Below are 16,008 nucleotides of genomic sequence, written 5' to 3' on the forward strand. Positions count from 1 at the left end.
GGGTGTGTCTTGGTCTGCGGTCAAGGCGGTGTTTCTACTACGAGAGTTTTCCAGAAAGTAATGCACAGAATTTTTTTTTTTTCCTCAGCCGAAAACAGTGCTACGAATGCGAAACGTTGCGTATGTATTATCTGAAGTCTCCTGACTGAGTGCGCCAACTTACCGTCACTTCCGACGGATAGCGTAGCTGCAGGACAGTTTCAAAATGGCGTCTGCAGGTGATGTACGTTGCAAGCAACGTGCCGTCGTTGAATTTCTCACTGCAGAGAAAGAAACTGTGTAGGATATTCACAAACGCTTTCGCAAAGCCCATGGAGCATCTGCTGTCGACTGAATTACAGTTAATCGCTGGGCACGGAGGATGAGGTCATCAGAAGGCGGTTCGGGGTAACTCCACGATTTGCAACGGGGAGACCATCCACGGCTGTCACACCTGACATGTTGCTGCGAGCCCTCGGACTTCCACTTTTTTAAGGATACCATTCGTGGAAGACACTTTGAGGATGATGAGGAGGTGATTCACACAGTGAAGCACTGTCTCCGCCACCGGAACAAGGATTGATACCGACAGGGCATACACGCCCTTGTTTCGCGCTGGAGGAAGGCCATAGAACTGTATGGAGATTACGTGGAAAAATAGGATGTGTAGATGAAACACCATTGTTTCGTGTGTGTAATTCTCATTAATTCTCAATAAAGAATTGTTGAAGAAAAAGGATGCGTTGCATTACTTCCTAGGCAACCCTCGTACTGCGGCCCTACTCCTCCACTGGCCTCTCGTCAGTCGTTTGTCCCCCAGCGCCACCTGCGCCCACAGTCGTTCCGCGCCCATGTGTGTAATTGGTTGTTCCAAAAATTTTTGCCTATTAATCCTAATAATGAACTAAATTGTTAGCCTTCTACGTAGGGGGAGGGGGGGGGGGGCGAGTACCACGTCCATAAATTTATTAAATGAATGTGGCGTAAGTACACATGTTGTGGCGTAACAAGACAGCCACGCCACTCGGAAGTAGCCGAAATGCACGCGTTACACACGCCGGCTGGCGTGAGGTCTGAAACAGGATACGTAATGAATGCTATAAAGAAAAGTACGTAGCTTCTGTAATACTTAACTTTACTCCATCATTTGTATACAGCATTCTTGATGATACAAGTGAGACTCTCTCCAGAATTGGTTAATGGCGCCTTGCTAGGTCGTAGCCATGGACTTAGCTGAAGGCTATTCTAACTATCTCTCGGCAAATGAGAGAAAGGCTTCGTCAGTGTAGTCGCTAGCAACGTCGTCGTACAACTGGGGCGAGTGCTCGTACGTCTCTCTAGACCTGCCGCGTGGCGGCGCTCCGTCTTCAATTACTGACAGTGGCGACACGCGGGTCCGACATGTACTAATGGAACGGGGCCGATTTAAAGCTACCACCTAGCAAGTGTGGTGTCTCGCGGTGACACCACAACACATGCATAGATCTCTGAAACTGTTAGTCCATCCTCGGTTTTAATGGTTAGTGGACGTTATTACTCTGCGCATTTTTCCCACCTTATATGCCCCTACTATCTGCCAAAAAATCAAGAACAGCACAGCTTGTAAACCGAGACGAATGAAAGCAAATCATGTGAATATCTTATCTTTTTCTATGTAATTATATTTCTGCTAAGCTACTTTTCACCCCACTGTGTTCCTGTTCGTGGCAGTAATGTAGTGTGCGAGCTTTTAAAAAGCTAAACACTTGATAATGACTTAAAAAACTAGCTGTGGAATGAAGAAGTGTATACACGTAAAGCCTAAGAGATAAATTCCGGTTTTGTTTATTACCCATTGTGTTTCATTGTTCACCATTTATCTTCACCGTTGCAGCAGTGACAAAGGGTAAAATTATATTGGGATGTACAAGCAGACATCACATCCCAACTCCAAGCAAGAAACGGATAAGAAAACTATAACACTGGTGAGATTTTGACTGAATAAAGCGTAACGTCTGTCATGAAGACAAAGCTAATTTCACTAGTGCCAGACACAGCATCATTATTAACAAACTATTTATACAGCAACTACAAGTACTGTGTACACAAAAAAGAAGAATGTGGCTGATATTTTGCAGAAATAATAGAATGTTGAAGTGGTGAGACAGTTTAATTGTCGGGGTGACAGTAAAACGATAGTATCGACTTACCCGAACAAAACATTCCAAATAACATGTGTCTACCTTTTATTGCTGCAGAGGCACAACTGGTTACAGAGAAAATTTTCATTTGGGATGTACTGGTACTCAAATTACTACGTTTATTTATCGATCACCGTTTTTCTTTCGAAAGTGAAGCTGTGCTTTCGTTTACGTAACTGAATTATTGAACTGTGATTATGGTTTGTTGGCCGATTTTACTGTATCGATTGAGCATGTCGTTCGTATTTACAAATGCTGAATGTGAAGATATGGCCTATGTCTATGAGTGTAGCAATGGAAATGCAGCTGGTGCAGCAGTAAGAATGCGGTAGACAGTTTATTAACTGGACAGTACGAGATTGAAGAATATTTACTTTTGTTTCCACTAAATTGTGTGAGACTGGAGTAGTGCCCAGCATTCATATTTCATCTGAACGTGTGGATGAAATTATTCAGCAGGTAGAAAGTAATCCTTCAGCAAACACACGCAGAATTTCTACACGTATTGCTGTTCCACATAAATGAGTAAGGCGAATGTTAATTACATGCTGGTCAGTCATAACATTATGATCACGGACCTACTATCGATATAAACCCTTCGAGGTGATAGCAGCGTCACCTGACCAGGAATGACTGCTAGTCAGACACCCGAAAACGACGCAAATAGTATCAGCAAGCGTGCTGTCCGTGTGTAGAAGGGGAAGACCCACGATCTATCTCTGTGTATCACCAAGGGCACTTTGTGATGGCCCGGACGCTTAGCACGAGTATTTCGGAAACTGCACGACTTGTCGGATGTTCGACGTGTGCTGACTCTCTTAAGCAAGCGGCGAAAAATCACTTCCTGACGTCGTGTGGTAGGACGGCCACATCTCATTGCAAATGTCGGACGTCGTAGGTTGGGCAGACTAGCAGAATAAGACAGACTGCGAACTGTGGCGCGACTAACATCAGACTTTAATGCTGGACAGAGTACAAGTGTGTGTGAAAACACAGACCACCGAACACTCCTATCGATGAGCCTCCGCAGCTGACGACTCATGTATGTGTCAATGTTAACACCACGTCATCGGCAACCACGACCGAAATGAGCACATGACCATCGGTATTGGACGTTGGCGCTGTGGCACAGCGTCGTACGGTCTGATGAATTACATACTTCTTCATCAAGCCGACAGGATGACGCGAATCGGTCGTCTTCCAGAGGAACAGCTCCTTGATACCTGTACTGTGGGACGGAGACAAGCTGGTCGCGACTCTTATCATGCTCTGGGGAACACTCACGTGGTCACCTATGCGCCGGCCGGTGTGGCCGTGCGGTTCTAGGCGCTTCAGTCTGGAATCCCGTGACCGCTACGGTCGCAGGTTCGAATTCTGCCTCGGGCATGGATGTGTGTGTTGTCCTTAGGTTAGTTAGGTTTAAGTAGTTCTAAGTTCTAGGGGACTGATGACCACAGATGTTAAGTCCCATAGTGCTAAGAGCCATTTGAACCATCACCTATGCGTCCAGTGTAGCTCGTGCAAGGCACCGTGAAGTCAAGGAGTATCGTCGTACACTGGTTGCAAACCACGTACATCAGTTCGTAACGATCATGTTTCCCGATGGCTGTGGCACATTTCCACAAGGTAATACGCCCTGTCATAAGGCCAGGAGTCAGATGGTGGGGCTCTAGCTGTCCCCCTAACTCGCCAGATCAGATCTGAGCCCAGTCGGACAGATCTGGGATGTGACTGAACGTGGCGGCAGTACTCATCGTCCTCCCTCCCCCCCCCTCCTCCAGAATCTACGGGGATTAGGTGACTTCTATGTGCAGATGTGGTGCCAACTCCCACCAGTGAGCTACCAAGGCCTCATTGCTTCCATTCCACGATAGGTCACCGCTGTTATCCGTGCCAAAAGTGGAAATAGCGGCTAGTAGGTAGGTCGTCATAATGATCTGGCCGATCGGTGTATGTAGAGCCTCTATTCCCATGTCCGCAGCTCGTGGTCGTGCGGTAGCGTTCTCGCTTCCCGCGCCCGGGTTCCCGGGTTCGATCCCCGGCGGGGTCAGGGATTCTCTCTGCCTCGTGATGACTGGGTGTTGTGTGATGTCCTTAGGTTAGTTAGGTTTAAGTAGTTCTACGTTCTAGGGGATTGATGACCACAGATGTTAAGTCCCATAGTGCTAAGAGCCATTTGAACCATCACCTATGCGTCCAGTGTAGCTCGTGCAAGGCACCGTGAAGTCAAGGAGTATCGTCGTACACTGGTTGCAAACCACGTACATCAGTTCGTAACGATCATGTTTACCGATGGCTGTGGCACATTTCCACAAGGTAATACGCCCTGTCAGGCCAGGAGTCAGATGGTGGGGCTCTAGCTGTCCTCCTAACTCGCCAGATCAGATCTGAGCCCAGTCGGACAGATCTGGGATGTGACTGAACGTGGCGGCAGAACTCATCGTCCTCCCTCCCCCCCCCCTCCTCCAGAATCTACGGGGATTAGGTGACTTCTATGTGCAGATGTGGTGCCAACTCCCACCAGTGAGCTACCAAGCCCTCGTTGCTTCCATTCCACGATAGGTCACCGCTGTTATCCGTGCCAAAAGTGGACATAGCGGCTAGTAGGTAGGTCGTCATAATGATGTGGCTGATCGGTGTATGTAGAGCCTCTATTCCCATGTCGGCAGCTCGTGGTCGTGCGGTAGCGTTCTCGCTTCCCGCGCCCGGGTTCGATTCCCGGCGGGGTCAGGGATTTTCTCTGCCTCGTGATGACCGGGTGTTGTGTGATGTCCTTAGATTAGTTAGGTTTAAGTAGTTCTAAGTTCTAGGGGACTGATGACCGTAGATGTTAAGTCCCATAGTGCTCAGAGCCATATGAGCCATGTATTCTCATGTTTTAGAGCGTGTTTAACACATTAGAGAAGGAGAAGAAGACAGACCAGTCGAACTTTGTCATTAGGTAATTTCCGATCGCATAGTAATTCCAGTTATTGTTTACCGATGAAGCCACTTTCACAAGTGACTGCATCAAAACATTCGCAACACACAAAGGTAGCCTGACGAAAATTCACATGTTTTTTTGGAGACACATTTTCAACAACGATTTTCTGTAAATGTGTGGTATAGTATGGGAGACAGTCAGTTGATTGGGCCCGTCGTGTTACTGCATAGTCTCATTGGCCCTGTTTCGTGAAAAAGAGACTCCAGTGTTACTGGAAGAGCATCTTTTGGCTCCGAGGGTGAGTGTGTTCTTCCACCAAGGCGAGGCCCCAGCACATCTTTTTGTCATCGAACGACGTATCATTTCTGCCGATGCATCTTCGGGGGAATTTTAGATTTTGATGATCACGTGTCTTGGCCACCTAGGTTCCTGACCCTTACTGATTAACATTCTTGTGCTTAGGGATGGTTGAAAATCGAAGTCTACACGGAAACAGTAAACTCAAGAGACAAACTTACGGTTCTAACTATGAATAGTGCTACCCTCATAAAAGAAAGCAACACAAGAGCTAAAAGAGATGTTGTCAGGAGAACCGAAATCTTAGGTGGACTTCATGAAACTACGCTTTGAACTTTGGCTTCGCTCAGCATATTGTGTACTTATTTGGATTATACTCGAACAGCTTTAACTGTGTAACTAACTGGAGTGAAACGTTTTATAAGAATTACTCTGTGCTACCACCTAACAAAATATTTAAAATTCCTCCTATCCGATTTCACGTCAGCCACAGTTACAACGTTGACATGAGATTCATGAAAATCTTGTTACATCAGCTAGTACTTTACTTTTCTGGTGTACATACGTTTTACTGCTGTCACACAGATTCCTCTCAGCAGTCGACAATACTCACCTTACATTAGGTCATCGACTCCACTTTTCCTCGTCTATTAAAAGAAACCATGATTTCTCTGGGGCTGTCAGTAATTTGAATAAAATATTTCATTTGTCGCCTATGGCCAATTTCAACTAAGTGGGTGTAGTCTATTGTCATGTAGGTATGCTCATATACATGGTGATTCACGAAGATATGCAAATGTTTTAATATGTTATTCTACTAGTAAAACTAAAGAAAAAGTTCATATAAACATACGTCCGCAAATGTTTAGTTATGGAGTTACGGCTAATAAAAGATTTTGCCTGAAATTTAGTCACTTGGCTAATATGAAGCCATAGCAAATTTGTACGAGGTTTAAGTAAAGCACGATTTCCATTTATTTTGTTGTTATTGGTCTGGTCAATCTAGTAAAACATGTCCCAGACGTGTGTCTGCAGTAGTTTTCCTGGACATCCAGAGAAACAAAGATTATGATAAAAGTAAATTTGTGTACTTTCCATTAAGGGTGTAGAAACATTTATGTCATGAGTTCAAAATTGTTAAGGCTTTCGTGGCCACTTGTTGACAAACTGCCTATTGGCTTCTGTCTCGGTTTCTTCGGTCGACGTTCGTCTCATGATTTTACTGAAGTTTCGCCAGTCTGAGGCCGCGAGCTCCGCTCCAGTTCACCGCCAGCAATGGAGAGTGAAGCTTTGACAATGCCAGCTACTCGCGTTGGCGAGACGTCAGTAAAATCATTAGACGAACGTCGGCAGAAGAACCCGAGACAGAAGCCAATAGGCAGTTTGTCGTTAGTCAGTTGCTTCAGTCGTTTCCTAGACTTGTGAATGTATTGTGAAACTGTACGTAGACTGTACAAGTTCCTTAACACTGAGCTTTGTTTTTTCCTGTTTAACATGAATTCACGTGTGCTATGGTATAAAAAAAATTATCTGACACATTCATACAGTTTCAGTTTACCTTATTACATCATTTTCCTAAAATTAAATTGTCTACATTTCCTTTCTGCAATTATCTGGAATTTAACAAACAAATTGGGCAAAGTAGTTAATAAATTAAAAATTTTACGAAATTACGTCTTTGCATCTGTGGACATTCTGGATAACTACTGCAGATATATGACTGGGACATGTTGTATTAGATTCATCAGATCAATAACAACAAAATAAATGGAAATCGTGCTTTACTTTAACCTCGTACAATTTTGCGATGGCTTCATATTAGCGAAGTTGCTAAATTTCAAGCAAGATCTTTTATTAAACGTAACTCCGTAACTAAACATTTGCGAACGTATGTTTATATGAACTTTTTTCTTTAGTTATATTTGTAGAATAACATATTAAAGTATTTGCATATTTTCGTGAATCACGCTACACAGGGTGGTCCACTGATAGTGACCGGACCAAATATCTCACGAAATAAGCATGAAACGAAAAAACTACAGAAAACGAAACTCGTCTAGCTTGAAGGGGGAAACCAGATGGCGCCATGGTCGGCCCGCTACATGGCGCTGCCATAGGTCAAACGGATATCAACTGCGTTTTTTTTAAGTAGGAAACGCCATTTTTTATCACATATTCGTGTAGTACGTAGGCAAATATGAATGTTTTAGTTGGACCACTTTTTTGCTTTGTGATAGATGGCGCGGTAATAGTCACAAACCTCGTAAGTACTTGGTATCACGTTTTACCAATTGTGGAAAATATCGTGTTGATGTATCACTATTGTGCTCAAAATGACCAACGGCCGTGTGCTATGTATGCTGCTTGGTATCCTGGACGACATCATCCAAGTGTCCGGACCGTTCGCCGGATAGTTACGTTATTTAAGGGAACAGGAAGTGTTCAGCCACATGTGAAACGTCAACCACGACCTACAACAAATGATGATGAACAAGTAGGTGTTTTAGCTGCTGTCGTTGCTAATCCGTTTGACCTATGGCAGTGCCATCTAGCGGGCCAACAATAGCGCCATCTGGTTTCCCCCTTCAAGCAAGACAAGTTTCGTTCTTTATAGGTTCTTCGTTTGACACTTATTTCGTGAGATATTTGGCCCAGTCACGATCAGTGGACCGTCCTGTATATGTTAATGGCAGGTCATACTTGAAGTTATAAATAAGAAGAAAATATCTTCCCGTGCTCAAATGCATCATCGACTCTATTAACCACAGATCGCAATGGAACTACAATAACAGGTTATCCTACTTGTCGATGGAGTTCTGGTTCACCTAGTATTAACCAAAAGATGTCAGTCACGAGACTGAGGTGGCCAGTGCTCTGCAGTGCGTTGAAAACCGAATGCTTTCCCGTAGAAAAACACACGGGAATACTGTAAGGGGCCAAAGCAATGTGAGTGCTAAAAAGTAATTTGAAATCTCAGAACACGAGCGGCCGCGCTTATGAAGTAGCAGAGGCCCTCGGGGAAGCTCGAGGGCAAGGAGTGCGGCCGGGCAGAAGCGGTTACTTTGCAGCGGCCGGCTGCAGGTGCAGCGCGTCGTATGGCGGAACTGGTTGTGGTCTTGGTGGGCAATGTGTGCCGCCTCACGGAACTGTTTGCTGTGTAGAGTCTGTGTGTGCTGCTCTGCTGGCTACTAACCTTACTGGTGACCCGCTATCTTTAAACGATATTGATCTGGAAATTGTTCCTCGAGTCTCCCACTCAGTGGTTACTGTTACAGCTCCCACGCCAGCGGGGTGCTGTGTTTTCCTACACCACGTCGTAGTTTTTACTTGATTTCGTAGCTGTTATTTGATTTGACTTGGCTGTTCCTGTGTTTTTAGTCCTTTCCAGCATGCTACTTTCTACGAAACTTCCGACTTGTTAATTAATTATTGATAATGTAACTCTGGAACATCTGCTTCTGAATTGTGGGTGATCTGTAAGTTAAAATGCTTGTCATTTGAGAATGGCAATATAACCTAACTATTATGAATTTTTTAAAATCTGAAAGATTTTTATTACTCCTTAAAGATGGCTCAGTGTAACTTTACTATTTTTCAAACTGTGAACATTTACTTAAAGGTCTATTTACCTCTTGAGAATTTGATTAACCTTTGGAAAAGTGTTTTTCTAAATTCGTCGTTAAAAGGCGCCTCAGGATACCTGTTTGCTATCTTAATCGCTCCATTAAACGTGGTTTAGAGTAATTTAAATTATAATTTGGAAAAGGTTTTTATGCAGCCTTTATAGGTGGCTGCTTGACTCGTGATCTTTCTTCATTGTTAGTTTAAACTAAACTTCGTTTTCCTTCTGCTCTGATTAGTGGTAGCGTTGAAGCAAATTATAAGTCTTGATTAGCAGAGTATTACGTATAAGTTTCCTTTTGGTGTGTTCAGATCTCCTCCACTTCTTCGTGGAATATTGCTGAAGTTATTCTGTGCGTAGAACGGCCCCTAGATCAACTAAGAGGACCAACGTGCGGCCACTATGTTATACGTTGTTCTTAATCTTGTATCCTAATAAAAGCTATGAAATTTATGTGTATGTCTATTTTCAGATACCTGAAATTGCTCAGTTTTATGGTATTAAAAAACTTTTACTATTTTTAGATCCCTAGTCAAATTTTGCTTCAGTTTAAGTTCCTCTAAACGTTTGTTTTGAGTTTGTTTAACTAGTCAGATTGCTGAGCCGGCCTGTAAAATCATATTTTGCTTAAATGTTTTGCTTTAGTCAGAGTCTGTCTAATCTTTTATCTGAATCTTGTTGTACTACTCAGATCGCTGAGCTTGTCTGTAAAACCATAAGTTATTTAACTGTTCTAAGCATCCTATCGTGTCTTGCGTCGCTGCAAATATAAGAAAAAAATATATAAAACACTGCTGTATCCTCAAACTTCGGTTTGGTCCTTCCTCTCCAACAGTTCATTTACTGTTATCGTAACATATCAAAATACTTTCCGACATGGTCATAGATCTTACTGCTATAATTACGTGAAAACTGATAATGGTTGTAACAGAAACTAGTTTACGGAAATGTTTATAATATACCTTTATTAAAACGTGGTAAACATTAAGTATGCATATATATCATTTAATGCAAACACGCATTCCTGACAACAGCACATAGAATTCGAATACCTGTCATTTATCACACACACGTCAGAGAAAGCGGTCCATTTTTCCATTGCAGGTTCCAGACGATTGAGAAGTTAACAGTGTAAGTACCTATTTAATACCATTAGCAATGACATAAATATGTTATGATTAGTTACGATAAGAATTTCGAAACTGTTACAGATACTTTAAATAGACAGAAATGTGTTTTTAAGACTGATTTCCATTTTGATATTAATTCATTTTAGTATTTGCCTCTTAGGGATATGGATTCGGGTCATAATTTTAAAGAGAATGAGGCATGCAACGTGTATGTGTTGCAAGAAACAGACATTCAGTACGTACTGACCAACATCAAGAAGAAACATGTGAAATACTTTGATATGCGTTTGTAAGATTTATTACGATATGCTACAATCATAACATTTGCTTATTTTAAGACATTGCCACCACCTACGCCTCGCTTCAGTCTAAACCTGTGTAATATGCAGACGATAACTGTTAATAAAACAGGGAAGGAGGAGTAGGACATAATACCTTCTGAGTATGTTATCGCTTTGTTTTCATAGATATTTACTTTAGTTCGTCGCTGGGTATGTGGAGAACATCTGTGAATCCCATACTCAAGGAGCAAAACAAAGTTTATGGCATATAAGCAAAAAGAAAAAAATGCTGTGTATGTGATCAAGAACATAACAGATTGACCTGTGTTGAACGAAGCACTGCAGATGGAACTTGATGTAAGATGAGGAACAACGTAGTACCTTTTGGAACACTATACACAGATGGAGGCACAGCTTGCCATATGCGTTGTCCCCCATGTACTTATGGATGAAATTATACTCCAACTAAAGGTTTCGGTATATCTAGTGCAGTAGTTTGCTGGCATGTAGATGATCGGATGAAATGATAGCTGAATTGATTTTATACTCAATTAAAATAGTTTTATAGACATTGTGAAACAGGAAAAGAGGAATTGCTATTATTTTCGCTGCTCGTAGTCCTGTGTTCCTTCATTCCCTGTCTTTGAAACGAATTTGGAACAATTCTTGTTTTCATGCCCACAAAACTGTTAGTTTGCAGGCATACGTTCACAAATTCGTATTTCTAAGACCAGACAACAGTTTATTAACATTGACCACTGGAAAATAAAAGTGACTGGATCAGAGAGAAAAGGATTGGCAGAAAGAAATATGATTTAGTTTTGAACGCAAATAAAGTTGACGTGACAGAATATTGCACCAGCTTGAAACATATCCGGGAAGAAATATCTGTTGGTGGGTTAGGAGTGCAGAACTAACAGAACTCCCGGTCTGAACCAGACCTCGAAGGCGACGAAAGACTTTCTAAATTGGCGCCATTGACGAGGTCACGAATCTCTCGGGAACGCGCCCACTCGATGTCGCAGATCAGAAAAAAGCAGAGAGTAGCATGCGAGAAGCCAGGTCATACAGTTCAATACCAACGACAGTACAATGGAGTGACTAGTCTGTCATTTCTCACATTCGATGCGAGAACATTTCGTAATTTTGAAACACCTGGCGTTATTGTTTTGGGAAGGGGGACTGATTTACGTGGAGATACACCCGTAATATTTCCTTTGGCCAGAAGGATATATGTCTAGTTTCTACAAGTTAAACACTGTTGCCAGAAGGTAATTTATGTCTGTACATGTAACCCCAAATGAAGAGTCATCCTGGGATTCAAAATAGGGTTATACCCTTTGGTTCCCCGTAAGTCAGACTTTGTTTCCATTTCTGGAATTATATCTTTTTGCAAGAAGAAGACACCTTGGTGTTACTCTTGTTTTCGTACGTTACTATTCCCGTTTGTCGTTCGTCGTCATCGGCCTCTCGTAGAACTAGCGTGAAAGAAAAGGTGAAAAGGAGAAGACAGGCATGTAGTGGAGTGGATGGGGAGCGAAGCGCTGAGGTGTAGGCGGTGGCAGTGGCTGTGGCAAGGAGGGAGCGGTGGCGCCTAGCGCCTAGCGGCCGAGGAAGCGTATGTTGGTGAAGATGGCGCTGGCGGGCCGGCGACGGTTGCAGAAGCTGACGGTGCGGCTGGAGTCTCCGCGGCGCGCCTCGTGCAGCGCCACCAGCAGCTGGAAGACGTCCTCGCGCGTCGGCTGGCACAGGTAGCGGTCGTCGGCGGCCTGGTAGCGGCCGTTCTGCCGCTTCCACGGGTAGCGCCGGTAGTAGCGCGACCGCTTCCAGATGGGCTGCGCGCCAGTGCCGATGACGTTGTCGCGCTCCGCGGCGTCGACGTCGTCGTCGTCGGCCGCCTCGACGTACAGCAGCGGCGGCTCGCCCTCGGGCCAGCCGTCCACCAACAGGCGCGTCAGGTAGGCGCTCAGCAGCTCCAGCTGCTCAGGGTCCGCTGCGGACAGGCAGACAGGGCACGCGTCATCGCTACCGCTTCTTACCCAAACTACTTGTTGACATACATAAGCACAGTAAGCAAAAAAAAAAATTGTTGTTGTGGTCTTCAGTCCTGAGGCTGGTTTGATGCAGCTCTCCATGCTACTCTATCCTGTGCAAGCTTCTTCATCTCCCAGTACCTACTGCAGCCTACATCCTTCTGAATCTGCGTAGTGTATTCATCTCTTGGTCTCCCTCTACAATTTTTACCCTCCACGCTGCCCTCCAATACTAAACTGGTGATCCCTTGATGCCTCAGAGCAACCAACCGATCCCTTCTTCTAGTCAAGTTCTGCCACAAACTTCTCTTCTTCCCAATCCTATTCAATACCTCCTCATTACTTATGTGATCTACCCATCTAATCTTCAGCATTCTTCCGTAGCACCACATTTCGAAAGCTTCTATTCTCTTCTTGTCCAAACTATTTATCGTCCATGTTTCATTTCCATACATGGCTACACTCCATACAAATACTTTCAGAAACGACTTCCTGACACTTAAATATATACTCGATGTTAACAAATTTCTCTTCTTCAGAAACGCTTTTCTTGCCATTGCCAGTCTACATTTTATATCCTCTCTACTTCGACCATCACGAGTTATTTTGCTCCCCAAATAGCAAAACTCCTTTACTACTTTAAGTGTCTCATTTCCTAATCTGAATCCCTCAGCATCACCCGACTTAATTCGACTACATTCCATTATCCTCGTTTTGCTTTTCTTGATGTTCATCTTAATCCTCCTTTCAAGACACTATACATTCCGTTCAACTGCTCTTGCAAGTCCTTTGCTGCCCCTGACACAATTACAATGTCATCAGCGAACCTCAAAGTTTTTATTTCTTCTCCATGGATTTTAATTCCTACTCTGAATTTTTCTTTTGTTTCCTTCACTGGTTGCTCAATGTACAGACTGAATAACATCGGGGAGAGGCTACAACCCTGTCTCACTCCCTTCCCAACCACTGCTTCCCTTTCATGTCCCTCGACTCTTATAACTGCCATCTGGTTTCTGTACGAATTGTAAATAGCCTTTCGCTCCCTGTATTTTACCCCTGCCACCTTCAGAATTTGAAAGAGAGTATTCCAGTCAACATTGTCAAAAGCTTTCTTTAAATCTACAAATCCTAGAAACGTAGGTTTGCCTTTCCTAAATCTAGCTTCTAAGATAAGTCGTAGGGTTAGTATTGCCTCACGTGTTCCTATATTTCTAAGGAAACAAAACTGATCTTCCCCGAGGTCGGCTTCTACCAGTTTTTCCATTCGTCTGTAACGAATTCGCGAAAGTATTTTGCATCCTTGACTTATTAAACTGATTGTTCCACTATTCACCTATAAGAGACTGTCACATAATTGTCATATGTACACTACTGCACATTAAAATTGCTACACTACGAAGATGAAGTGCTACAGACACAAAAATTTAACCGACAGGAAGAAGATGCTGTGATATGCAAATGATTAGCTTTTCAGAGCATTCACAAAACGTTGGCGCCGGTGGCGACACATACAACGTGCTGACATGAGGAAAGTTTCCAACCGGTTTCTCATACACAAACAGCAGTTGACCGGCGTTGCCTGGTTGCGTTGTTGTGATGCCTCGTGCAAGGAGGAGAAATGCGTACCATCACGTTCCCGACTTTCTTAAAGGTCGGATTGTAGCCTATCGCGATTGTGGTTTATCGTATGGCGACATTGGTGCTCACATTGGTGGAGATCCAATGACTGTTAGCGGAATATGGAAACGGCGGGTTCAGGAGGGTAATACGGAACGCCGTGCTGGATCCCAAGGGCCTCGTATCACTAGCAGTCGAGATGACAGCCATCTTATCCGCATGGCTGTAACGGATCGTGCAGCCACGTCTCGATACCTGAGTCAACGGATGGGGACGTTTGCAAGACAACAACCATCTGCAAGAATAGTTCGACGACGTTTGCAGCAGCATTGACTATCATCTCGGAGACCATGGCTGCGGTTACCCTTGACGCTGCATCACAAACAGGAGCGCCTGCGATGGTGTACTCAACGACGAACCTGGATGCACGGGCAAAACGTCATTTTTTCGGATGAATCCAGGTTCTGTTTACAGCATCATGATGGTCGCAATCGTGTTTGGCGACATCGCGGTGAACGCACATTGGAAGCGTTTATTCGTCATAGCCATACTGGCGTATCACCCGGCGTGATGGTATGGGGTGCCATTGGTTACACGTCTCGGTCACCTCTTGTTTGCATTGACGGCACTTTGAACAGTGGACGTTACATTTCAGATGTGTTACGACCCGTGGCTCTACCCTTCATTCGATCCCTGAGAAACCTACATTGCAGCAGGATAATGCACGACTGCATGTTGCAGGTCCTGTGCGGGTCTTTCTGGATGCAGAAAATGTTCGACTGCTGCCCTGGCCAGTACATTCTCGAGATCTCTCACCAATTGAAAACGTGTGGTCAATGGTGGCCGAGCAACTGGCTCGTCACAATACGCCAGTCACTACTCGTAATGAACTGTGGTATCGTGAAGTAGCTGCATGGGCAGCTGTACCTGTAGAAGCCATCCAAGCTCTCTTTGACTCAATGCCCAGGCGTATCAAGGCCGTTATTACAGCCAGAGGTGGTTGTTCTGGATACTGATTTCTCAGGATCTATGCACCCAAACTGCGTGTAAATGTAGTCATATGTCAGTTCTAGTATAATATATTTGTCCAACAGATACCCGTTTATCATCTGCATTTCTTCTTAGTGTAGCAATTTTAATGGGCAGTAGCGTTATGAAGCGATAGTGCACCTTTTCTGCCACTGTGAGATGGTTATTTTATAGAGAGTACGGGATATGTGGGTTTGAGCAGAAGGTTTTGCGATTTTCGTACTGGGAAGGTCCACTCCCACAGCGGTCTCAGAGTCTTGTCGTCACCAGAAGGCATCCAGTGAACTTCATTAGGAGAGATGATCTTTGAGCTGTGTCGATCTTGGTCGATTGGGGTCAAGCCGTAGTTTTTCGGCTGTTCTCAGATACACAATCTAAGCAATTGTATACAACGTGTTCGGAGATTCCCATTACAGACTTCTAGCGCTTGTAACGAGGACTGAGTAGGTCTATATCACATTTCAAACAGAAATCGATACCCGGAACCGTTTTCCGTGCTTCAGACATTTGAGAACATAATTATTTTCAGCCATAATGCCTATGTTTGTGAACCATGACTGTGTGGGATAATTATTTATTTCAAGTTTCTGCTACCAGTCACTTTTTATTTTATGCTTAATCTAACATAATGCAACGCGTTTCGAACATAGTCTGTTCATCTTCAGGCGTTTATACACACATACATACATAGAGAAATGTTACTTAAAAATAAACAGTCTAAAACTTTGTCTATTGTTTTTTACTGTAGATGCTGGTGTGGCACTTTGGGGGAAGGAGGGGGCAGTGTATGGCTAGAAATCGAAATCGGTGATGTCTTCTGCTGGTTTTCTTCCTTGTGGTTGACTATGTATATCACAGTCTGTATAGGATGCAGATAGACTTGCATCAGTTATGTGTTACAAAAATAGTGTGAAAGG

General features: G+C 43.8%; 1 protein-coding gene across 1 annotated transcript in view; it reads right to left on the reverse strand.

The window, feature by feature from the left end:
• Positions 1-9,968: 9,968 nt before the first annotated feature.
• LOC126191389 (uncharacterized) overlaps positions 9,969-16,008 on the reverse strand; it is a 238,561-nt gene continuing 232,521 nt past the window's right edge. The window contains exon 3 of the mRNA XM_049932248.1: positions 9,969-12,405. Within this exon, the coding sequence (XP_049788205.1) occupies positions 12,014-12,405 (392 nt within the window). The 3' untranslated portion in view covers positions 9,969-12,013. The remainder of the gene's footprint in view (positions 12,406-16,008) is intronic.

Source organism: Schistocerca cancellata, chromosome 6 (assembly GCF_023864275.1).
Source record: "Schistocerca cancellata isolate TAMUIC-IGC-003103 chromosome 6, iqSchCanc2.1, whole genome shotgun sequence".
NCBI lineage: Eukaryota > Metazoa > Arthropoda > Insecta > Orthoptera > Acrididae > Schistocerca > Schistocerca cancellata.